The sequence below is a fragment of the Chiloscyllium punctatum genome, chromosome 38, assembly GCF_047496795.1.
Source record: "Chiloscyllium punctatum isolate Juve2018m chromosome 38, sChiPun1.3, whole genome shotgun sequence".
Classification (NCBI taxonomy): Eukaryota; Metazoa; Chordata; class Chondrichthyes; order Orectolobiformes; family Hemiscylliidae; genus Chiloscyllium; species Chiloscyllium punctatum.
In genome coordinates, this window is record NC_092776.1 from 11,745,576 (window position 1) to 11,772,023 (window position 26,448).

The following is a 26,448-nucleotide window of genomic DNA, read 5'->3' on the forward strand; positions in this document are numbered from 1 at the left end:
GCCCCTGTGGGTCTGGCTGAGATGCTCGATGAAACGTTCCCTTAATTTATGTTGGGTCTTGTCGATGTAGAGCTGACCACATTGGGAGCACCTGATGTCGTAAACTAGGTTGGAGGAGAGGCTGGTGAACCTCTGTCTCACCTTGAAGGGCTGTTTGGGGCCTTGGACGGAGGTGGGAGGGTGATGTGCTGGCAGGTTTTACATTTTTTGTGGTTGCAGGGGAAGGTACCTGGAGGTTCAGGGGTTTTGGTAGGGGAGATGGCACCAATTCCTCTGCCTGTGCCTCTGCCACATCTGCTCAGACGAGGAGACATTTCACTCCCAAGCATCCCAGATGTGCACCTATTTTGATCAATGTGCTTTCCCCCTCTCTGTTATCCAGACAGCCCTCGACCACACCTCATCCACTCCCCACTCCACTGCTCTGAACCCCGCCCCCTCCTAACACAATAAAGACAGGGTCCCCCTTGTCCCTCACCTACCATCCCTTGGCGGCTCAATGGTTAGCACTGCTAACTCACAGCTACAGGGACCTGGGTTCAATTCCTGTCTCAGGTGACTGTCTGTGTGAAGTTTGCACATTCTCCCTGTGTCTGCGTGGGTTTGCTCCAGCAGGGATAAATATAGGTTTGGGGTCTGTGTGGGTTACTCTTCAGAGGGTTGGTGTGGACTTGTTGGGCTGAAGGGCCTGTTCCCATACTGTAGAAAATCTAAGCTTTGGGGTGGCACGGTGGCTCAGTGGTTAGCACTGCAGCCTCACAGCACCAGGGTACCAGGTTCAATTCCAGCCTTGGGTGACTGTCTGTGTGGTGTTTGCACATTCTCCCTTTGTCTGCGTGGGTTTCCTCCAGGTGCTCCAGTTTCCTCCCACAGTCCTAAAATGTGCAGGTCAGGTGAATTGGCAATGCTAAATTGCCCATGGTGTTAGGTGCATTAGTCAGAGAGAAATGGGTCTGGGTGGGTTACTCTTTGGAGGGTCGGTGTGGATTGGTTGGGCCAAAGGGCCTGTTTCCACCAGTCTGCACATCCAAATGATCATCCTTAAAAACTTCCGCCATCCAGTTAGACCCCACCACCAAGAACATCTTCCCCTCTGCCTCCTGCAAGTTCCCTTCCCTTCACCACTCCTTGGTTCATGCCAATCTCCACACCAACCATCTCCACCCTCCCCTCCCCCAGAAACCCCAGGTAGATTCCCCAGCAACCAGAAAAGAAGCAAAACCTGCCAGCACACCTGTCACCGGGTCAAAATCCTGGAATTCCCAATCTAAGAGCATTGTGGGTCAACCCGTGACAGGTGGACTATGGTGGTTCAGGAAGGCAGCTCACCACCACCTACCTTCTCAAGGGGCCAATAGGGACGGGCAACAAGTGCTGGCCCAGCCAGTGATGCCCAGATCCCACAAAAGAATAAATAAAAAAAACAGGAGGAGGCCATTCAGCTTCCACGGCCTCACCATCATTCAGTGAGTGCAGAGTTAACTTGTCTCTTCAATCCATCAATCTGCTGGAACCCTATATGTCTGAATGTCCTTGGTTAAAAAGCAAATGTGACAATCACAGCTTTAAGAAAGCTAATTAAGCTCAAATCTCCTGCTTTTTTTGTTGAAGAGAGTGCTACAGTTCTTCTACCCAATATATCAAGGAGAGCTTCCAAACTTACCCCTGAATGACCTACCTCTTATTTTAAGGTTACTAGGTTTATCCCACAATGAGCCAATATATATATTTTTCAAATTGTAAAACCTTAGTCAACTCACTGTTAACGCTTTTATATTTCTGAGAATACAAACCCAATTTCTGTAATCTTTCATCATAATTAAACCCTTTGTTGGAGCCCTGTTCACGATTTCATTGTGTGTTGAATTTCCTCAGAAGTTCTATAGTTCTGGCCTTTCGGCCCATCAGGGCGGCACGGTGGCTGAGTGGTCAGCAGTGCTGCGTCACAGCGCCAGGGTCTCAGGTTTGGTTCCAACCTGGGGCGACTATCTGAGTGGAGTTTGCACATTTTCCCCGTGTCTTCGTGGGTTTCCTCCGGGTGCTCCGGTTTCCTCCAACAGTCCAAAGATGGGCAGGTCAGGTGAATTGGCCATGCTAAATTGCCCATAGTGTAGGGTGCAGTAGTTAGAGGGAAAGGGATTTGGGTGGGTTACTCTTCAGAGGGTTGGTGTGGACTTGTTGGGCCGAAGGGCCTGTTTCTACACTGTAGGGAATCTAATCTAAATATCTGTACCGGCTTGTTGCACAAACCTCATTACCTAGTGCTAATCTCTTGCCCCATGAGTTCTCCATGCTGTTTTTTCCACCCCCCCCCCCCACCCCTTCCCCAACTCTTCTGAAGTGTGCCAAAACGCACAGTGGCATTAAGGTTTCTGATGAATGTCTGACCAAGTTGCAGTAACACAACATCAGAAAGCCCAAGGAAACTGAAGTCTAGGCTCTGTCCAGGGACAGGGTGTTGTCAGGATGAAGGTGGCCTTGAGTAAATTCCAAATGGCAGTGTAGGGATGATTGGTGATATATCTCATTACAGAGATACTCTGGTGTAAAACATCCATTTGCTCTCGGTGCTCAGACACTAATAACTCAGTGTGAAGATTGATAGTGCGTTGTACTGAGCATTTCCCGGTTGACTGATTATATGGGACTAGGCTGCAAGTGTTACCAAAAGGTAATATTTTTACTTTCCCATGAATAATTCAATAAACAAAAACTTATCTAACTTAAACTGTGTCAGTTATGGCTCAGTGCTAGCACTCTCATCTTTTTCTCACAGCGGGTTATGTGAATTTGTACCCAGAAGGTGGTGGCCAGCGGTCTTGAATATTTTTAAGATAGATTCTTGTTAGGCCGGGCAAGGAAAACTGATCAGGGGTACAATCGGAATATGGGACACAAGTCAATCATCAAATTGAATGATTTGGAGATGCCAGTGTTGTACTGGTGTGTACAAAGATAAAAATCACACAACACCAGGTTATAGTCCAACAGGTTGGACTATAATCTGATGTTGTGTGATTTTTAACATCATATTGAACGGCATAGTAGGATTGATAGGCTGAATGGGCTACTTCTGCTCCTAATTCTTGTGTGTCCATGTATCTCTGAGTCAGAAGATTGTCATGATGCGAAGGTGCCAGTGTTATAATCCAGCAGGTTTATTTGAAATCACAAGCTTTTGGAGTGTTGCTCCTTCGTCAGGTGAAGGAGCAGCGCTCTGAAAACGAAAACAGAAGTTACTGGAAAAGCTCGGCAGGTCTGGCAGCATATGGAGAGAAATCGGAGTTAACTTTTCGGGTCAGGCTTTAGGTGCGCTCCCAATGCAGTACTGAAGGAATGCTGCACTATCAGCTATGCCACCTTTCAGATGAGAATTGAAACCTCTGTCTGCCTTCTCAGGTGGATGGAAAGGATTCTGTCACATTCTTTGAAGAGAAGGTGTCCTGAACAATAGTTATCCCTCCTGTGACCTCACTGAAATGTTATTTGGTCATTATTACATTTGCAGCTTCTGCGAGCTTGCTGTGCAAGTTCGATGCTTCGTTCCTGATTTCATTTTAGATGTCAAAACTACTTCATTTGTCCTAAAGTGGTTTAGGTTGACCTGAGATAGTGAAAAGTACCACAAAAATAAAAGTCGCTCCATTTTGTTCATGTTTGTGAGATGTTGTTACAGAAATGAAGGTCTCTTTCAGTAACTGGTAAATTAAGGCAGATGTACATTCTTGTTTTGGAGATCAGGTAGTGTGATAATCCTCTTTTTTTTTCTCTCTCATTCTCTCTCCAGGAAAGTGATGATGGAGAAGTGGATAAGAACAAGTGCTGCACCCTCTGTAATATGTTCTTCACCTCAGCAATTGTAGCACAGTCCCATTACCAAGGCAAAACGCATGCCAAGAGAATGAGGCTGGTGCTGGGAGAGCCACCGGTACCTCCCAGGACAACAGGTAAGCCTCCTTGGGGACATCTCAACGGGAATCATGTTGTCAGAGGCTCTTCGGAGATTACAGCTGATTGATGATTCCAGCACCACTAATCCATGTATCTGGTATCCAGCATCTGCAGTCATTGTTTTTACCACCTTGATGAGGTCTCCACCCCTAGCAGTTGGCATCCAACACAAACATCACAGACCCCTGTGTAAAGTAATCACTAGGGTCTTCCAGGGTTGTCCTGGAAAGTAAGAAGTGTCAGTCCCCTCTCATTGTGGTGCCAGAGTAGAACATCATGGGTTCAAGCATCGGTCTGTAGGCTCATGTGCAAAATTGTACTGACTCTCCCAGTGCAAGTATTGAGGGAGTGTAGCACTCTCAGAGGTACTGCCTGTCATCACAAACCCAGCAAATGCTGGAGAAACTTAGCAGGTCTGGCAGCAGCTCTGGGGAGGGGAGAGAAATAGAATTAACCTTTCCAATCCAATATGATTCTTCTTCATAATATCATGTTGTATGGTAACATTCACTACGCAGTATGACCTGCTGCTCATGATGAAGTCTGTTGTTAACATTTTGTTCAAGAATAAGAAGTGACAGGGTCTAATTGATCTAATGTGGTCAAGGAAAACCATTTCCTGGTCTAATTAGAAGAGTCGCTAAGAGTGGTTAACAAGATATATTTTGTTGTGCCACAAAAACAGAAATTACTGGAAAAGGTCATCTGGTAAATGCAGAACTGCTGAACTTTTCCAGTAATTTCTGTTTTTGTTTCTGATTCTGATCTGCTGTTCTTTTTGGTTTTTATATCATTTATTGTGGTGTTGGTTTCTGATTCCTAGTTACATTGATCTGATCGTCATTGTTACAGAGTCTTTGAGGGGAACCAGATATTGGAGTTCAGTCCTTTGAGATCCTAATCTGGGGCAGGTCCACATTGCGTCTATATAAGTCATCGTAATGGGTGCTGCTTATGGAACTTCTCAGTATTAACCCTTTCAGGCCCATATTTGGAGCCTGTCTTCTCCGACACATGTGAAACATCTCATTTTGAGGATTTTGAAGGAGAACAGGTTGTCTTCCTGAGTCTCCTGGCATGTATCCATCCTTCAATCAACTTGATAAAAACTGCTGACATGATCAAAATTCTTCAAGATTGTACCCCTTGATCTTTTGGGGGGTAGGGGCAGACTGGCAGCAATGACAGTGGCACCTTCAAGGGAGCAGTACTCCCTCAGTACCAACATCAGATGTCAATCTAAGTCCTGCGCTCAATAAGGCTCTGGAGAAACATTTGAATCCACAACCTTAGAATTATAGAGTCATACAATGTGGAAACAGACCCTTCAATGCCAACAATAATCCCAAACTAAACTAGATCCAGCTGCCTGCACTTGCCCCTTTCCTTCCAAACATTTAGTATTCATGTACTTGTCCAAATGTCTTTTAAATATTGTAGCCCACTTTCATTACTTCATTTTAAAGTTCATTCCACACACGAACCACTCTCTTTGTAAAAAAAAAGCCCCCTTATCTTTTTTAAATCTTTCTCCTCTCATTTTTCAAAATATGCCCCCAGTCTTGAAATCCCCCACTCCAGAGAAAAGACATCTTCCATTCACCTTATCTATACCCCTCATGATTTTGTAATCCTCGAGAGGGTCACCTCACAACCTCCTACTCTCCAGTGAGAAAAGCCCCAGCCAATTCAGCCTCTCCTTATAATTCTCCTTATAATGGAGATTCCTGGCAACATTCTGGTAAATCTCTTCTGAACCTGCTCCAGCAAGAATAATATCATTCCTGTCTCAGGGAGACCAGAACTGGTCACAGTACTCCAGAAGAGGCCTCACCAATGTCCAGTCAAACCTTAATATAACATTCCAACTCCTAGACTCAAAGGTCTGAGCAATGAAAGCAAGCTTGCTAAATGCTTTGGTAACTATCCAGTCAGAGGCATGAGTACTACTATTATAATCCCAGACAATGTTATTACTGGACAAATCAGATCGTAGATTGAAATCTGGCTTGATGGATCATATTTTGTTCAGTTTTAGTGATGGGATCTTTCACTGAAACGCAAACATGCAATGTTGCACATTTAACAAAAAAGCAGTATTAAAGAACATTTCGCAAAAGAAGTGAAGATAAAATAGAATAAAGTAAACTGTTTACATATAACAATTATTTAAAGATTTCAAAACTCAGTAAACAACTCACGCTTTTAAACCCAAAAGTATTCCATTACAGTACTCAAATACCAGAGAGAAAATTCCTTTCTCTATCACACATAGGGTTTGACTTTGCAGATGTTTCAATTCATGGCCCTAAGAATCTTTTAGCCACTTCCTTGAACCTTCATACCACTGAGCATAAACTTTATCAGGTTCCAGTAACCATTCAGAGTTTTAACCAAACACTTTTGGTGTGGAATTTTTGAAGTAAACTCTTTACACTAAGATAACTTATTTAACAGCTCTAAATTGTTACCCTTTCTCAGGGGACACCATGTTACACATCCAGCTTCAGCTGAGACTTTTGCAGAATCCCAACTGGAACCCAAAATTATTTTTCATATTAGAGGTGTTTCACCTAATCAATAAAGAACAGTTTCCAGAAATATCTAAAGTGAAAGTTTAATGCTAACTGCTTGTTTACTTTGATCAATTGTAAGCTGTCCCAATGAAAATGAAATCTCAGTGAACACCAGGAACTCTCTCTCTCGGACAATTTTAAGAGAAATCACCATGACTGCAGAAGTACCAGTTAGTCATTAAACCCCTTCAAACACGCAGATCAAAACCTACATGACTGAAAACTCTAAAATGAATGGTATTCAACTCTATACAAATCACACACCTTACATCACCCAACCCAGTGGTCATTATCATATTGCCGTTTGTGGGAACCTACCTTGCACAGCTGCCAAAATCCCTACTATCACAATAGTGGTGACTTTTCTAAAGTACTTCATTGACTGTGAAGCACTTTGCAATATCCTGTTGTTACAATAAGTGCTGTACATATGCAACATCTTCCTCTGTACCGAGGGTTAAGGACTTAACAGAATGAATAGTCTCCTTTTAAGAGTTTATGACTATTTATTTGTGGGTGCATGGAGCATGGTCTCCAGCTATTAGCAGGAATGTGTGTTCTGTTTTAATGCTTCTCCAAATGGAAGCAAGCAGCTGAGTTCGTTATCTGAAGAGGAGCCATTAGGACAGTTTCCAATACCTGAAATGTAATGTTCAGACGCGGGTGTGTTGAATCTAATTGCAAGCCCTTTGCAATAATGTACTGAAGGTTAATTTTATCGAGCACCGATTTAAATTAGCAAAACATCATTCTTAATGATCACAGTGCCAGGGAGGCTAACCTTTGGGAAATCAGAACTGGAATCAGTGATGCGACTATTTAGCTGATTATTAAAAACATGTTAATTACAATGTTCCAAAATTCCATTACTTGTTTCTGATTAAATGCTTCACATGCATTTGTTTGTGCATTTTTTGAAATCCTAAAGCCACCGCTTTTCATTATTTCACATCTGCAGTCCTGCACATCCAGTCATGCGTTGTGGCGGACAATTAAAGCACTCACTAGAAAAGGATGTTTCAGAAATTTCCCTCTCCTCAATATTGGAAGGGCCCAACACATCAGTACAAAAGGTAAGGCTGAAGCATTTACAACAATCTTCAGCCAATATGCTGAGAGGATGATCCATCTCGGCCTCCTCCAGTGGTCCCCAGCATCACAGATTCCAGTCTTCAGCCAATTTGATTCACTCCACGTGATATATCCAAAACAGTTGGAAGCACTGGATACTGCAAAGACTATGGGCCCTGACAACATTTCAGCAACTGATATATTAAGTTAGTGATCTGGGCCCAACCATCTTCAGCTGTTTTATCAATGTCACCCTCCATCATAAGGTCAGAAGTGGGGATGTTGACTTATGATTGCAGGATATTCAGCAACATTGCAACTCCTCAGATACTGAAACAGCCCATGTTCAAATGCAACAAGATCTGGATAATATCCAGGTTTAGGACTGATAAGTGACAAATAATATTGGAACCATACAAGTGCCAGACAATGATCATCTCCAACAAGACATGATTTATACATCATCACTTGACTTCGAGAGGAATTATTGACTGAATGACCCGCTATCAATTTGCTCAGAACTCCAGTCAATCAAAAACTGAACTGAAGTCACCACATAAATATAGTAGCCACAAGAACAGGTCAGAGGCTAGGCATCCTGCAGTGAGTAACTCACCTCCTGACTCCCATAGCCTGTCACCATCTACAAGGCACAAGCCAAGAGTGTGATGGAATGCTCCCACTTGCCTGGATGAGTGTAGCTCCAACAATACTCAAGAAATTTGATACGATCTCGGACATTTGATTGGCACCACATCCATAAGCATCCACTGTCTCCACCAGCATCACTCAGTAGCAGCTGCATCTCCAAGCTGCATTAAAAGAATTCACTGATTTTCCTTCAACAGCACCTTCCAAACCCATGACCCATACCACATAGCAAATGCATAGAAATGTCACCACTTTTGGATTCTCCTCCAAGTCACACATCATCCTGACTTTTAAAAAATTCATTCACAGGATGAGGGTAGCGCTAGCTAGGCCCACATTTATTGCCCATCCCTAATTGCCCAGAGGGCAGTTAAGAGTCAATCACATTGTTGTGGGTCTGGACTCACATGTAGGCCAGACCAGTTAAAGATGGCAATTTTCTTCCCTAAAGGACCTTAGTGAACCAGATGTGCTTTTCCTACAATTGGCAATAGATCCATGGTCATCAGTAGATTTTTAATTCCAGATATTTGTTGAATTCAAATTCCACCATCTGCTGAGACGGGATTTGAACTGGGACTCCTAGGATATTACCTGGGTCTCTAGATTAACAACCCAGTGATAATACCACTAGGCCATCACCTACCCAATGACTTGGAAATATATTTCCATTCCTCCGGTGTTGCTGAGTCAAAACCCTGGAATTCCTTCCCGAACAACATTGTGGATGTTCCTCCACCCTCAGGACTGCAGCAGTTCATGAAGGTAGCTCGGTACCAGATTTGTAAGGGCAATTCTTGATAAACAATAAATGTTGGCCCAGCCAGCAATACCCATATCCCATGATTTTGTTTTTAATTAAATATGGTTTTCTGTTTGAAATTTCTTTGCTTGTTTTATTCCCTAGCTCTTAGCCCCACAACTCGCCCCAGTCCACTATCTGAGGCCAACCCAGACCATTAACAATCTTGGTGTCACATTTGAACCCAAGATGAGTTTCCAACAACGTTTCTGCACTATCACCAGCTCTGTAACATTGCCTAACCATGACCCTGCATCAGCTGTTCTTCTGTAGGAACCCTCATTCTTGTCTTTGCTACTTCCAGACTTGACCATTCCAAACGCAGTCCATAAGATATAGGAGCAGAATTAAGCCATTCAAGTCTGTTCCACCAATCAATCATGGCTGATGTGTTTCTCAGCCACATTCTCCTGCTTTCTTTCCAGAACCCTTGATCCCTTTACTAATTAAGAAGTTCTCTTTCTCTGTCTTAAATACACTCAATAACTTTGCCTCCACAACCTTCTGCAGCAATGAGTTCCCCAAATTAACCACCCTCTGGCTGAAGAACTTTCTCCTCATCTCAGTTCAAAAGGGTCATCCGTTCACTCTGAGGCTGTGCCCTTAGGACCTACTAGTGGAAGCTGCACATCCACTGTGTCTAGTCCTCTCAGTGTTCTGCAAGTTTCAATGAGATCCTCCCTTATCCTTCTAATTTCCACTGACTACAGACCAGAGTCCTCAACCTTTCCATTATGGCAAGCGCTTCATCCCAAGGATCATTCTTTAATTATCCTCTGGATCCCCTCCAATGCCAACACATCCTTCCTTAGATTTGGCGCTCAAAACTGCTCATAATATTTCAAATGTGCTCTGATCAGAACCTTATACAGCCTCAGAAGTACATCCCTGTTCTTGTATTCTAGCCCGCTCAAAATGAATGCCAACATTGCATTTGCCTTCCTAACTGCGAACTGAATCTGTATGTTAATCTTAAGAGGATCCTGAACTAGAACTCCCAAGTCTCTTTGTGCTTCAGATTTCTGAAGCCTCTCCCCATTTAGAAAAGCTATGCCTCTATTCTTCCTACCAAAATGCATAACCTCACACTTTCCCACATTGTATTTCATCTGCCAATTCTTTAGCCTTTCTCCTAGCCTGTCCAAGACCTTCTGCATCCTCCCAACCGCTGCAAAACTACCTGTCCCTCCCAACTTCCATAGAGCTAATAATGAGCTTGTTCCAAACATTCTCCGCAAACACCTTAACTTTCATCAAGTCCTGTTTATCCCATCACCTCTATGCTCACTGACCTGCAGCCGCTCCTGGTCTGACAATTTTAAAATGGTCTCTGTGGTTTTCACATCTCTGAAACCTCACCCTCTCTTTACGTTTGTATGTTCGTCCGGTCCATCAACCCCCTCCCCCAGGTAACTGCACTCCTCCAATTCCATCAGTAACCCCACTTATAATCACTTCACCATTTTGTGGCCTATGTGGGTCCTAAGTTTTAGTATACACTTCCTAAACCTCTTTGTCTCCCTACATCTTTGTTCTCATTTGAGACATTCCTTAGACCTTGTCTCTGACTGAAATTTGGTCACCTACTGTAATATTGCTTTATTGTTCACTGTCAAATTTCATTTCATAATTTCTCGTGTGAAGCACTGAGGATGGTTTACCAGTTTAAAGTGAGATATAACTGCAATTTATTGTCATTGTTATTGCTTTATGCCCAAAATTGCTCTTGAGCAGTTTCATCATACATCTTTCTCCCTGGCATTCCAGTTCAGAATCAGCTCATGCACTAGCTGTGACTATGTAAGTGGGACATCCTACCACAGAGACAATACAGCCAAGACAGCTCTTCACCCTTCCTGGAAAGAAATGCAGTTATTCGTGCAGACTAGCACAAACATAGATATGTGCACATGCACACACAAAGCTGCGAGCATTCACACAAACATATGCAGACATGCACACATATACGAATAAACACACATAGATGCACATTGGAACAACACACACATGGACATACAAACATGTGCACAACACAGAAACGCGCATGTACTCATAGACATACAAACACATACACATATACACACATGCTTACAAACACAGGAAGGACATAAAACAGAGAACGTTACAACGCAGTACAGGGCCTTCGGCCCTCAATGTTGCATCAACCTGTGGAACCAATTTGAAGCCTACCTATCCTACACTATTCCATTTTCATCCATATGTTTATCCAATGACCATTTAAATGCCCTTAAATTTGGCGAGTCTACTACTGATGCAGGCAGTACGTTCCACACCCCCTACTACTCTCTGAGTAAAGAAACTCCCTCTGACATCTGTCCTATATCTAAAACCCCTCAATTTAAAGCTATGTCCCCTCATGCTAGCCATCACCATCCAAGGAAAAAGACTCTCACTGTCCACCCTATCTAACATTCTGATTATCTTATATGTCTCAATTAAGTCATCTCTCAACCTTTGTCTCTGTAATGAAAACAGCCTCAAGTGCCTCAACCTTCCCTCCATTCCAGGAACCATCCTAGTAAATCTCCTCTGAACCCTTTCCAAAGCTTCCACGTCCTTCCTATAATGCAGTGACCAGAACTGTATGCAATACTCCAAGTGCAGCCACGCCAGAGTTTAATACAGCTGCAGCATGACCTCGTGGTCCCAAAACTTAATCACTCGACCAATAAAAACTAACACACCATATGTCTTCTTAACAATCCTATCATCCTGGGTGGCAACTTTCAGGGATCTATGTACATGGACACCGAGATCTCTCTGCTCATCTATATTATCAAGAATCTTACTATATCCATATATACCACATCAACCACTTTACCCTCATCCACCTGTTTGGTCACCAATTCAAAGAGCTCAATAAGGTTTGTGATGTCCAACCTACCCTTCACAAAACTGTGTTGACTATCCATAATTAACTTATTCCTCTCTGGATGTTTGTAAATCCTCTCTCTTGTAACCTTTTCCAACACTTTACCCACAACTGAAGTAAGGCTCATAATTACCAGGGTTGTGTCTACTTCCCTTCCGGAACAAGGGGACAACATTTGTTATCCTTCAGTCTTCTGGCACTATTCCTGTAGACAATGATGACATAAACATCAAAGCCAAAGGCTCGGTAATCTCCTCCCTGGCTTCCCAGAGAATCCTAGGATAAATCCCATCCGGCCAAGGGGACTTATCTATTTTCACACTTTCCAGAATTGCTAACACCTCCTCCTTGTGACCCTCAATCCCATTTAGTCTAGTGGCTTGTATCTCAGTATTCTCCTCAACAACATTGTCTTTTTCCAGTGTGAATACCAACGAAAAAGATTCATTTAGCAGTTCCCTATCTCCTCGGACTCCCTGCACAACTTCCTACTAGTATCCTTGATTGGCCCTAATCTTACTCTAGTCATTATTTTATTCCTGATATACCTATAGAGAGCTTTTGGGTTTTCCTTAATCCCATCCACCAATGACTTCTCGTGTCCCCTCCTGGCTCTTCTTAACTCTCTCTTTAGGTTTTTCCTGGCTAAATTGTAACTCTCAAGCACCCTAACTGAGCCTTCGCATTTCATCCTAACATAAGCCTTCTTCTTCCTCTTGACAAGAGATTCAACTTTTTTAGTAAACCATTGCTCCCTTGCTCGACCACTTCCTCCCTGCCTGACAGGTACATACTTATCAAGAACACACAACAGCTGTTCCTTGAATAAGCTCCACATTTCAATTGTGCCCATGCCCTGCAGTTTCCTTCCCCATCCTATGCATCCTAAATCTTGCCTAATTGCCTTTCCCCCAGCTATAACTCTTGCCCTATGGTATATACCTGTACCTTTCCATCGCTAAAGTAAACATAACCAAATTGTCGTTACGATCAGTAAAGTGCACACCTATCTCCAATTCTAACACCTGGCCAGGTCCATTACCCAGTACCAAATCTAATGTGACCTCACCCCTTGTTGGCCTGTCTACATACTGTGTCAGGAAACCATCCTGTGCACATTGGACAAAAACTGACCTCTCTAAAGTACTCAAACTGTAGTATTTCCAGTCAATATTTGGAAAGTTAAAAACCCCCCATAACAACTATCCTGTTACTCTTGCTCCTATCCAGAATTATCTTTGCTATCCTTTCCTCTACATCTCTGGAACTATTCAAAGACCAATAGAAAGCTCCCAACAGGGTGACCTCTCCTCTCCTGTTGCTAACCTCAGCCCATGCTACCTCAGTAGACGAGTCCTCAAACATCCTTTCTGCCACCGTAATACTATCCTTGACTAATAATGCCACACCTCCCCCTCTTTTACCATCTTCTCTGTTCTTACTGAACATTCTTGCTATTGAGGGAATCCACCAAAGGTTTGCCAGATTGATTTCCAGGATGGCAGGATTGTCATATGAAAAAAGATTGGATCAATTGGGCTTGTATTCACTGGAATTTGGAAGAAGGAGAGGAGATCTCATAGAAACATTTCAAATCCTGATGGGACTGGATGGGCTTGATGTGGAAAGAATGTTCCCGGTGTTGGGGATCTCCAGAACTAGGGACCACAATCTAAGGATAAGGAGTAAGCTATTCAGGACTGAGATGAGGAAGAATTTCTTCACTCAGAGTTGTGAACCTGTGGAATTTTCTACCACATAGTTGTCAGGGCCCGTTCATTAGATATATTCAAGATGGAGATGGACATGGCCCTTGCAGGTGAAGGGATCAAGGGGTTTGGAAAGAAAGCGGGAATGGGTTACTGAGATTGCATGATCAACCTACACTTACTTTCTACATTTATATGCACACATAAGATGCACAGACACACAATCATGCACACACTTACAAACTCACAGTGACGTACATCCCTGCATGGTTACACAATCACACACATGGACATGTAGACACAAACACAGACATAGGAACACACAGGCATATACACAAACACAGACACACATAGACACAAGCTCGTGTATGCATGCAAATACACAGACACATAAACACACATCATATGCAAATACACACGCAAAATGACAGCCATACATGCACAAACACGCACATGTGCAGACACACACACACTTGCAGATGCAAACACAACTGACACAGACACATGCACACACAGGTAAGTAGATGCATACTTAGATACACCTACATATAAACAGACATAAAACATATAGACACATACATAAAAACATATTCAACCACAGGCACACTCACGCACACAAATGTACACAGATACAGAAAAGCCCACATGAGCAGATGCACATACAGTGAGACACACACTCTCAAACACAAACACATACATTCCGTGTCCCAGGTATTACTTAGTCAACCACTTGACTTGTTTTTTTAAAGTCAATCCTGAGATATTGACATGGCTGGCAAAGCCAATGTTTTTTGTCCATCCCAAATCACCTTTGATGAGGTGGTGGTGAGCCATCTTGAACCACTGCCGTCCATGTGGTGTGGGTATACCCACACAGCCTTTAGGGACACAGCTCCAGATTTTTATTCAGTGACAGTGAAGGAATGGTGATATGACTCAAGTCAGGATGGTGAGTGGAATTCAGGGCATGTGGAACGTTGACACTGGGCAATCCAGACACAGAGCCCAGAAAAACACAGCTGTCATAAGCTACTAATTGGAATTTTACAACCATCAGGTAAAACTTTCCTTTTATTGCTGCTAAAAGTAATTTGCCAGTTTTCTGTCCAGCTGTATGACTGATCAAAATCCTCCTGAGAATCTTGCTGTCACTTCCCCTGTCTTACATTTAGACATCAGGATATTTCTAACTCATACAGAACCATATCCTCACTCACACTCAGTGCCAGTCACCCACCTGTTCCCATAGGCTCGCTGGCCTACTTTAGCTCTGAGCTTAGCGGTACCCAAATAACAACTCTCATCTTCGTTTTTAAGGCACGTCCATAGTCTATCCCCCACTGCATCCACCCTCACTCCACCCCCCACCTCCAAGAGGAAGATAGGATGAGAAATACTTTAGCCACTTGGGGAACCCTGATTAGTTAGACATGGCTTTTAACCACAAAGAACCAGACGTTCGTAGGAATTTAGAAAATTTACAGCACAAAGCAAGGCCATTTGACCCATCTTGTCTCCGCCAATTAAGAGGTTTGTGAACCCTCTAGTGTGGAGAGGTTGTATGGACATGGAGAGAAACCCTTCTTTAGGGAGAATCTTAGAGATAAAGTGATCCAAAAATGATCTGCTAATGCAACACTGCAGTTTCAATGTTTGGGTGTATGTAATAAAACAGAGCACTGGTTAATGGGGATGGTAAAGCAGTTACTATAAACTGTGGTGTTTTAACGGATAAATCAGAGATCATATTGGCGTGAACTAGTAAGCTACTCTGTGCCTTCTTTAAGCAAATGAAAGTACCTGGAAAAGGAAGACCTAGAAGCAGCCATGCCATCTCAGTTTTAATGGTAATTGAGAATGGTCATTTATTTTAATTTAATTAGCATTTAAATGACACCATCTGTCATGGTGGGATTTGAACCCAGATTCCCAAATGTTAACTGAGTCACTGTGTGACTAGATCAATAGAAAAACACTAATATTTATGGGCCAAAGTGTTTTTTGCAAAAATGTAATCTCTGCAAAGCAAGTTATTTTTTTCCCTTTAGTTGGAGTGTGTGTATATGTGTGTTGTAGTATTTAGAAAGGTAAATATTTGTCCATTCTGATTTCAAACTGTGATGATTAGCTTTATATCTACACTGAATAAATCCTGCTTTCCCATAAATCAATGATATTCTTATTTATGAAACAAACCCAGCAGATTTTGATTTAAATTCTAAACCTACTGTAGAAAAAAAAACATCGTTGGCGTTGTTTGTAAAAACGTTAAATTTATATTTTGACTAGTAAAGTGGTAGGATTTAGAAAACTCCCAAATCTCAATCATAACAATTCAGTCCTGTCCCAGATTGAGAATGTGGCCCCATTTTAATTGCTAATATAATGGGTGTTGATGTAGGAAGAGAGCTACAGGAATCTATATCCAGAAACTGGTAACACACCCAGATGCCATGAACCAGAAGCCTGATTTTAATGGCTGGGTCTCATTTAACCGTGGTCCCTGTAAGGAATGAGCTGCCAGAGGAAGTAGTGGAGGCTGGTAGAAATACAACATTTAAAAGGCATCTGGGTGGGTGCATGAATAGGAAGGGTTTGGAGGGATATGGGCCAAGTGCTGGCAAATGGGACTAGATTAATTTAGGATATTTGGTCAGCATGGACGAGTTGGACTGAAGGGTCTGTTTTCATGTTGTACATCTCTGTGACTCTATGATTCCAGGCCACCAGGAATATAGCCAGAGCCGGAGAAGATGTTGTAAATGGATGGTACCAATCACGATCAGGGGTCACCTGGCATTAACTAGGTGCTTGGGGTGTGGGTTGGTGTGGACTAAGACCCAGATCCCATACACACCAGGCTGAAAATTACAAGACAGGGTAGACCGTGCTGTCCCCCAGCAGGGAAGCTGACTTGTTCATTAAAGCCCAGCCCATAGCCACAATTTCCTGTTCACCAAGTTGCTTACTGGCAAGATTTGCACCTCCTCTGGTAGGCCAAGAGCTCCAAAAGCCCTGGTTGGGCCTTGAGCTGTAGTAGGCACTGCCATTCCATTAAAAGCGCAGCAGGTCAGGCAGCATCCAAGGAGCAGGAGAATCGATGTTTCGGGCATGAGCCCTTCTTCAGGATTGAGGGAAGTGTGTCCAGCAGGCAAAGATAAAAGGTAGGGAGGAGGGACTTGGGGGAGGGGCATTGGGAATGCAATAGGTGGAAGGAGGTTAAGGTGAAGGTGATAGGCCAGAGTGGGGGTGGGGGCGGAGAGGTCAGGAAGAAGATTGCAGGTTAGGAAGGTGGTGCTAAGTTTGAGGGTTGGGACTGAGACAAGGTGGGGGGAGGGGAAATGAGGAAACTGGAGAAATCTGAGTTCATCCCTTGTGGTTGGAGGGTTCCTAGGCGGAAGAGGAGGCGCTCTTCCTCCAGCTGTCGTGTTGCTATGGTCTGGCGATGGAGGAGTCCAAGGACATGCATGTCCTTGAAGAAGGAGGCCATCTGGGTGGTACGGTATTGGAACTGGTCCTCCTGAGAGCAGATGAGGCGGAGACGAAGGAATTGGGAATATGGGATGGCGTTTTTACAGGGGGCAGGGTGGGAGGAGGTGTAGTCTAGGTAGCTGTGGGAGTTGGTCGGTTTATAGTAAATGTCCGTGTTGATTTGGTCCCCCAAGATAGAAATGGAGAGGTCTAGGAAGGGGAGGGAGGAGTATGAGACAGTCCAGGTAAATTTGAGGTCAGGATGGAAGGTGTTGGTAAAGTGGATGAACTGTTCAACCTCCTCGTGGGAGCATGAGGCAGCACCGATACAGTCATCGATGTTGCGGAGGAAAAGGTGGGGGGTTGGTGCCAGTGTAGCTGCAGAAGATGGACTGTTCCACATATCCTACGAAGAGGCAGGCATAGCTGGGGCCCATGCGGGCGCCCATGGTTACTCCTTTAGTTTGGAGGAAGTGGGAGGATTGGAAAGAGAAGTTGTTCAGCGTGAGGACCAGTTCAGTCAGTCGAAGGAGGGTGTCAGTGGAAGGGTACTGGTTGGGTCGGCGGGAAAGGAAGAAGCGGAGGGCTTTGAGACCTGCGTGATGGGGGATGGAGGTGTACAGGGACTGGATGGCCATGGTGAAGATAAGGTGTTGGGGACCTGGGAAGCGAAAATCATGGGGCAGGTGGAGGGCGTGGTTGGTGTCCCGAACGTAGGTGGAGAGTTCTTGGACTAAGGGGGACAGGACCGTGTCGAGGTATGCAGAGATGAGTTCGGTGGGGCAGGAGCAGGTTTAGACAATGGGTCGGCCGGAGCAGTCAGGTTTGTGGATTTTGGGTAGGAGGTAGAAACGGGCGGTGCGGGGTTGTGGGACTATGAGGTTGGAGGCGGTGGATGGGAGATCCCCTGAGGTGATGAGGTTATGGATGGTCTGGGAGATGATGGTTTAATGGTGGGAGGTGGGGTCATGGTCAAGGGGGCAGTAGGAGGAGGTGTCCGCGAGCTGGCGTTTAGCCTCAGCGGTCAGTGCGCCAAACTACTACCGCGCCTCCCTTGTCTGCCAGTTTGATGGTGAGGTTGGGGTTGGAACGGAGGGAGTGGAGGGCTGCACATTCAGAGGGTGAGAGGTTGGAGTGGGTGAGAGGGGTGGAGAGGTTGAGGTGGTTAATGTCACGGCAGCATTTGCCTATGAAGAGATCGAGGGCGGGTAAGAGGCCAGCACAGGGTGTCCAGGTGGATGGGGTGTGTTGGAGGCGGGAGAAGGGGTCGTCAGAGGGTGGGCAAGAATCCTGGTTGAAGAAGTAGGCGCAGAGGCGAAGGCAGCGGAAGAATTGTTCGATGTCTCACCACGTGTTGAACTCGTTAATCCGAGAGTGTAGGGGGATGAAGGTGAGGTCTCTGCTGAGGACTGATCTTTCATCCTCAGAGAGGGGTAGTTCTGGAGGGATGGTGAAAACATGGCAGGGCTGGGAGCTAGGACCTGGTGTGGGGCTGGAGCTCCAATCGCCACCAGGACAGAAGCCCACTGGTCCTCACCTACCACCCCACCAACCTCCAGATACATCGTATCATCCATTGTCATTTCCGCCACCTCCAAACGGACCCCACCACCAGGGATATATTTCCCTCCCCTCCCCTATCAGCGTTCCGAAAAGACCACTCCCTCCGTGACTCCCTCGTCACGTCCACACCCCCCACCAACCCAACCTCCACTCCTGGCACCTTCCCCTGCAACCACAAAAAATGCAAAACTTGCGTCCACACCTCCCCCCTTACTTCCCTCCAAGGCCCCAAGGGATCCTTCCATATCCGCCACAAATTCACCTGCACCTCCACACATATAATTTACTGCATCTGCTGCACCCGATATATTGGGGAGACAGGCCGCCTACTTGCGGAACGTTTCAGAGAACACCTCTGGGACACATGGACCAACCAATCCAACCACCCCGTCCCATTCCACCAAGGACATGCAGGTCCTTGGACTCCTCCATCGCCAGACCATGGCAACACGATGGTTGGAGGAAGAGCGCCTCATCTTCCACCTAGGAACCCTCCAACCACAAGGGATGAACTCAGATTTCTCCAGTTTCCTCATTTCCCCTCCCCCCACCTTGTCTCAGTCTCAACCCTTGAACTCAGTACCACCTTCCTAACCTGCAATCTTCTTCCTGACCCTCTCCACCCCCACTCTGACCTATCACCCTCACCTTAACCTCCTTCCACCTATCGCATTCCCAACTCCCCTCCCCCAAGTCCCTCCTCCCTACCTTTTATCTTAGCCTGCTGGACACACTTTCCTCATTCCTGAAGAAGGGCTCATGCCCGAAACGTCGATTCTCCTGCTCCTTGGATGCTGCCTGACCTGTTGCGCTTTTCCAGCATCTGCAGTCCTCACTTACTGCCATTCCATGAGACAGGTTCATGAGGAGTTCCACTGGAACCTGGCCCAATGTAGTTCCCAGGTATTGGGTGGGTGAAGATTTGGAATACCGAGGGAGGAGGTGGGGAAGGGCTGTAATTTCTTTTCAGAACAAGCTGGTGGAAAGTAAAGAGGGTAGAGACCTGCAGGGACCCCCACAAAGACCCCCTTTCATTTCTGCCATTTTATAAACTTCTGTTTAAAAAAATCTTCCCATCCAAGTCTGAAGATGTGCAGGTTGGGTGGATTAACTATGGGAAATGCAGGGTTATAGGGATAAGGCAGGGGGATGCATCTGGGTGGGATGCACTTCGGAGAGTCAGTGTGGACTTGATGGGCTGATTGGCCTGCTCCCACACTGTAGGAGTTCTATGATTCTGTGATTCCTGCTCACCTGTGCTAAAAGCTATATCTTGAGTATTTACGGTGTCAGTTGAACTTGTACCAATTTCAATTACCACTTAGTTATTTAAGCACACATGGTAGCCATTTCTGTGCCCTCTCACCCCCTGTATTTTGGGTTTATCATAGGATCATAAAATCCCTACAGTGTGGAATCAGGCCATGAGGCCCAACAGGTTCCTACCGACCCTCCAAAGAGTATCTTTCACAGACCCATTCTCCTACCCTATTACTCTGCATTTCCTCCAACTAATGCCCCTAACCTACACATTCCTGAACACTACGGGCAACTTAGCCTGGCCAATTCATCTAACCTGCACATCTTTGGACTGTGGTAGGAAACCAGAGCACCTGGAGAAAACCCACGCAGACACAGGGAGAATGTGAAAACTCCACACAGACAGTCACCCGAGGCAGGAATTGAACCTGGGTCCCTGGCGCTGTGAGGCAGCGGTGCTAACCACTGAGCCACTGTGCTGCCACGTGGAGGGGAAGGTAATGGGCTAACTGCCCTCCTTGTATTATATATCCCTCCCTTTCCAAAACACACCTGGCAGGGAGCATGTCAGTTGAGGAAGGTAAGGGAAGGTGTGGTTATGGAAGGCTCAGGTGCTGAGCCAATTAAATAATTTTCAAAGTGCAATCACTTGTAATGTAGGAAATATTGCAGCCAATTTGCACATATCAAGGTCACACAAACTATGTAAGAAATAATAAGAGGTGCCAGTGTTGAACTGGGGGATATAAGGTCAGAGGTGACACAACACAAGGTTACAGCCCAACAGGTTTATTTGAAATGACAAGCTTTTGGAGCAGTGCTTGTGACTTCAAATAAATCTGTTGGACTGTAACCTGGTATCGTGTGACTCCTGACTATGTAAAAAATGACCAGGTTGTTCATTTTTCATGACATCGATTGAGTCAGCTATATTCAGATTGATTTGCCGTATACCTTATCGAGCCCAGAGTAATGCTGAGATAATTCTGAGTTCAATTGATTTATTTAAATATTAAAGCCTTCCAGAACTTTCTATATATATGTTGTATTTCACGGGGAATCTTCTCTCTGTGACTGGAATCAGTCACTTGACTCATTAGTTCCCTCCATAGGCTTAAGCAGTCAAGCAACGTTCAAGAATCAATGATCAAACTAGCATCATGAAAAAGTAGAGGAAAAGAAACAATAAAACAGTGCAGCCACTTTTAGATTAAACCTAGCAGTCACCCAGATGACAGTGAATTTGGTAAATGTTATGCTGAATTTTAAAACATGTTACATACAGGCAGCGGTAGAATAAACGCTACTCAATTCCAACCTTCGGCTGTGCTGACCAAACTAACCTGAAGTAAAATCTCCACAGGTCCATTAACCCTGATTATCTGAGACGGACTGTGATGGGCTATATGAGAACTTGTCATATAATCTATAGCATGGTTGTACTCCCACCTCTAACAAGTTTAGAACCGTTTCCAGCACACTGTTCTTCAAGGCAAAGATCAATAACATCAGCAGCTTCCAAGCTTGACTGATCTCAGGCAGAGAGAGTAGTTAATGGGAGTCAGAAGTAGTTTATCGGTTCACAGGTCAAAGGGCAGGCAGGCTACAAATCATGGTCAAATTGACCATCTTACAATTACCACTCTTAACCCAATGATGCATCTATATTTAGGAACAAAGATGTTGCTTTTTTATATTTATTCAGATGTAGACGTTGCTAGACCTCCCTAATCGGTCTTGAGAAAATGATGACGAGATATCTCCTTGAAGACAGCAGAATAGCTTGGCCAGCCACATTGCCAGGGAGCTGGAATTAAATATAGGTCAAACTGTGAAAGTTAACCTGACAGCAAGCTAGTAATTCATGGTAACCATTACCAATGCAAACTTCTAACTTAACGATGAATTGAGTTAGTTGCAATGAGTGAGATGTGAACTTGTTGCCTCCCAGCCATGGTCTCGGGATTATTAGGACAATAACATAGTCATTGTGCTGTAGTATTCATTACACATGAGTCATAAAGACCTAGAGCAAGTGGCATATCATTAGCCTGAGTGTTGGATGACTGAAGGTGCTCTTTGTAGCAGCCTCATTTAGATCTCCATCCCTCTCTGTAACTTTGTTATAATGGGAAGGATGACAGTCGGAAATTCAACCATTCTTCAGTCCGGGCTCTGAATGGAAACTGATTATCTGGCAACTCAGTTTATCACTTTCAACACCCTGTAGGGGGGATCAGAGGCCAAAGGAGAGAAGCCACTGGGAGATTGTTCCCACAAACCGCTGTGCATTGCTGAAAGTAGGCTTCATTGTTTTGTCTAATCACATTGAAGGAATGTAAAATTTTTTATGCAATCTCTGAACGAGCCAGAATAGAGAAAGAGGTGTTTTTCAAAATATCACCATTGTTTAGGTAGTCAATCTCCACATGATGAGTGGGGGAAAATTTATTTTCCACCAGCTACAGCAGGGCTCAAACCCATGTCTCCAGAGCTTGTGTCTCTGATTGACAAGACTTTACTATTATCACTGCTCTACCTGACGCCAGTGCTTCGCTCCCCCAAACTCTTTCCATGCAGGTCAATGAGCTGAGGCATGGCAAGTGGAGTTTGATTTGGATAAATGTGAGATATTGCATTTTGGTTAAACAAACAAGGACAGGACTTATACAGTTAATGTAGGGCCCTGACTCATACTGTTGAACCTTAGGGTACAGGTACATCATTCTTTGAAATTTGCATCACAGGTAGACAGGGTGGTTAAGAAGGCCTTCATTGCTCACATCTTTGAGTACAGGAGTTGAGACAATTTGTTGAGGTTGTACAGGACATTAGTGAACCCTCTTCTGGAACACTGTTTGCAGTTCTGTTCACTCTGCTCAAGGAAGGATAATATTAAATCGGAGAGGGTTCAGACAAGATTTGCCAAAACATTGTCGGGAATGGAGAGGCTGGGATAAAAAAGTAGAATGGAAAAACTGGGACTTTTTTCACTGGAGCACAAGAGATTGAGGGGTGACCTTATTGAGGTTTATAAAATCATGAGGGGCATAGATAAGGTGAATGATAAGAGTCTTTTCCTCAGGTGAGGGAGTTCAAAGCTAGAAGGCATATTTTTAAGGGACGTGATGGTCTCAAAATGAATGATGACAAGATGCTCGGCTACACCGGGGAAAGAGGAGCCCTGACTGAGGGGTTGTAGGATGGCAAGTAGCTGAGAGCAGGTGACCTGTGTGACTTCATGCTCAAACAGCGATTGGGTTGGAATTGTGCAGTTATATGTGTGAGGAAATGTCAGCTGGGCCACCTGTGTCCTTTAGAAGCATTGTTTTGTGGCTGCTGTATCACCAATGCATAGTGAAGGCTATCTCCAGACTGCCAAAGAACGACTGGTGCAAGCCTGGGGTTCCAAGATGGCGCTGGTGCTAGGAATCCTGGGATAACCAGGCAGCTGTGAGAACGTCCACCTAAAGTGAGTGTGAGAATTCAGCTCACGTTGGATGAGAGAGGCATGGTACATAGTTAATGCAGCACATTTGAGACAATGTTACAAGAAAACATGCTGGGCCTTATTGAGAGAAACCCTCCACAAAATGACATTTAGCCAACATCTGGCAAGGTTAAGCCTACTTTGTTGAAGAATTTCATCTTGAGTATAATTCACAAGAAATACCAAAGTGAAGGAAAAATGACATTTTTACCATATGAGAGGAAAGCGCTAAATAATTGGCAAGTGGGCTCTGATTGAGGTGTTGCCATGGTATATACACCAGTTAATGATGACTGATAGTTAACTGTCGTGCTCTGTTTAAATTAAAATTAAAATTTCAAACATGGCAGGTTCTTGCTAAGCTTACATAAAAGCAAACTACTTAGGATGCTGGAAATCTGAATTAAATTTGTCATCATCTGTGCAGAGAGAAATAGAATCCAAAATGATTCTTCCAAAATTGAAAGGGTTTGGAAGAGTGGTGTTTTTTTCTGCTGAAGACAGAAAGGGAGGTGGAGTGAGTGGAACAGGCGAGGGTGTCCAAAACCAATGGAGTTGTTGTGGTGAAGGAGTGATAGAGATGTAAAATAGATGCTGCACCTCCATTTATCTCTTGATGTAAAAGGTGAGCATAAAGCTGCTTCAAAGTAGGGGCAGTCTACAGAGACTTCTAGAAGGTCCCACAGTAACAAAGGCCAGTAGTTGTCAGGGCTGTCAGTTTAGCTTAATAAAAACCGAAAGAACTGTGGATGCTGTAAATCAGAAACAAAAGCAGAAGTTGCTCGAAAAGCTCAATAGGTCTGGCAGCATTTGTGAAGAGAAATCAAAGTTCGAGTCCGGTGACCCTTCCTCAGTTTTTATTTTGTCAGTTTAGCTCCACAACTCTGTCATAGGGGAACGAAAATCAGAGTACAATACTCACTGACCTCCTGTCAGGGGTACACCTCTGAATCATTGCCAGGCTCTGGACTCAGTGGATGGCCTGTCCAACCCCAGAAGTGCTTCATTCGATTGAGAAGATGACCCTTAACTAGGGCTTTCATTGTCTCGATTCGTTCTTTAGATTAGATTAGATTACTTACAGTGTGGAAACAGGCCCTTCGGCCCAACAAGTCCACACCGCCCCACCGAAGCACAACCCGCCCATACCCCTACATTTACTCCTTACCTAACACTACGGGCAATTTAGCATGGCCAATTCACCTGACCTGCACATCTTTGGACTGTGGGAGGAAACCGGAGCACCCGGAGGAAACCCATGCAGACACGGGGAGGACGTGCAAACTCCACACAGTTAGTCAACTGAATTGAACCCAGGTCTCTGGCGCTGTGAGGCAGCAGTGCTAACCACTGTGCCACCGTGCCGCCCGCGTTCTGTGTTCTGTGGAAGGAATGGCTGAAAATGGCCATTAGTGAAGGTTACTATTGAGGGTAACAACACCAACTTAACAACAACAGGGCCCTGTATAATTGCAGCAAGACAGCCCTGCTCCTATACACAAATCCTATACATAAAGTCCCACACAAGAGGTTAGTGAGTAAAATTAGGGTGCACGGTATTGGGGGCAAAGTACTAGATTGGATAGAGAATTGGTTGGCTAATATGAAACAAAGGGTAGTGATTAACGGCTCCATTTCGGAATGGCAGGCAGTGACCAGTGGGGTACCGCAGGGATCCGTGCTGGGACCGCAGCTTTTTAAAATATATGTAAATGATATAGAAGATGGTATCAGCAATAACATTAGCAAATTTGCTGATGATACAAAGCTGGGTGGTAGGGTGAAATGTGATGAGGATGTTAGGAGATTACAAGGTGACCTGGACAAGTTGGGTGAGTGGGAAGATGCATGGCAGATGCAGTTTAATGTGGATAAATGTCTGGTTATCCACTTTGGTGGCAAGAACAGGAAGGCAGATTACTACCTCAATGGTATCAAATTAGGTAAAGGGGCTGTTCAGAGAGATCTGGGTGTTCTTGTCCACCAGTCAATGAAGGCAAGCATGCAGGTACAGCAGGTCGTGAAGAAGGCTAATAGCATGCTGGCCTTCATAACAAGAGGAATTGAGTATAGAAGCAAAGAGGTGCTTCTGCAGCTGTACAGGGCCCTGGTGAGACCACACCTGGAGTACTGTGTACAGTTCTGGTCTCCAAATTTGAGGAAAGACATTCTGGCTATTGAGGGAGTGCAGCGTAGGTTCACGAGGTCAATTCCTGGAATGGCAGGATTGCCTTACACGGAAAGACTGAAGCGACTGGGCTTGTATACCCTTGAGATTAGAAGACTGAGAGGGGATCTGATTGAAACGTATAGGATTATGAAAGGATTGGACACTCTGGCAGGAGGAAACATATTTCCGCTGATGGGGGAGTGCCGAACCAGAGGACACAACTTAAAAATACGGGGTAGACCATTTAGGACAGAGATGAGGAGAAACTACTTCACCCAGAGAGTGGTGGCTGTGTGGAATGCTCTGCCCCAGAGGGCAGTGGAGGCCCAGTCTCTGGATTCATTTAAGAAAGAATTGGATAGAGCTCTTAAAGATTGTGGAGTCAAGGGTTATGGAGATAAGGCTGGAACAGGATACTGATTGGGAATGATCAGCCATGATCATATTGAATGGCGGTGCAGGCTTGAAGGGCTGAATGGCCTACTCCTGCATCTATTGTCTATTGTCTATTATCTATTGTCCTCTCGCTATGAAGGCAACATATCATTTACCTTCTTCACCACCTACTGCACCTAAGTGCTTACTTGCCGTGACTGGTGCACAAGGACACACAGGTCACATTATATCTCCCCTTTCCCAATCTATCACCATTCAGATAATAGTCCTGTTTTCTGCTACCAAAGTGAATGACCTCACCCTTATCCACATTATACTACATCTGCCATGTATTTGCCCACTCAGTCAGTCTGTCCAAATCACACTGAAGCATCTCTGCATCCTCCTCACAGCTCACCCTCCCACCCAGCTTTGTGTCATCTACACATTTAGAGATAACACATTT

General features: G+C 44.6%; 1 protein-coding gene across 3 annotated transcripts in view; it reads left to right on the forward strand.

Annotated features, from left to right (window-relative positions):
- The window catches only part of LOC140463341 (zinc finger matrin-type protein 4), a 394,724-nt gene that overhangs the window by 122,928 nt on the left and 245,348 nt on the right, over positions 1 to 26,448 (forward strand). For all 3 annotated transcript variants that reach the window (XM_072557164.1, XM_072557166.1, XM_072557165.1), the window contains one exon: positions 3,788 to 3,947. In XM_072557164.1, coding sequence (XP_072413265.1) covers positions 3,788 to 3,947 — 160 coding nt within the window. The remainder of the gene's footprint in view (positions 1 to 3,787; positions 3,948 to 26,448) is intronic.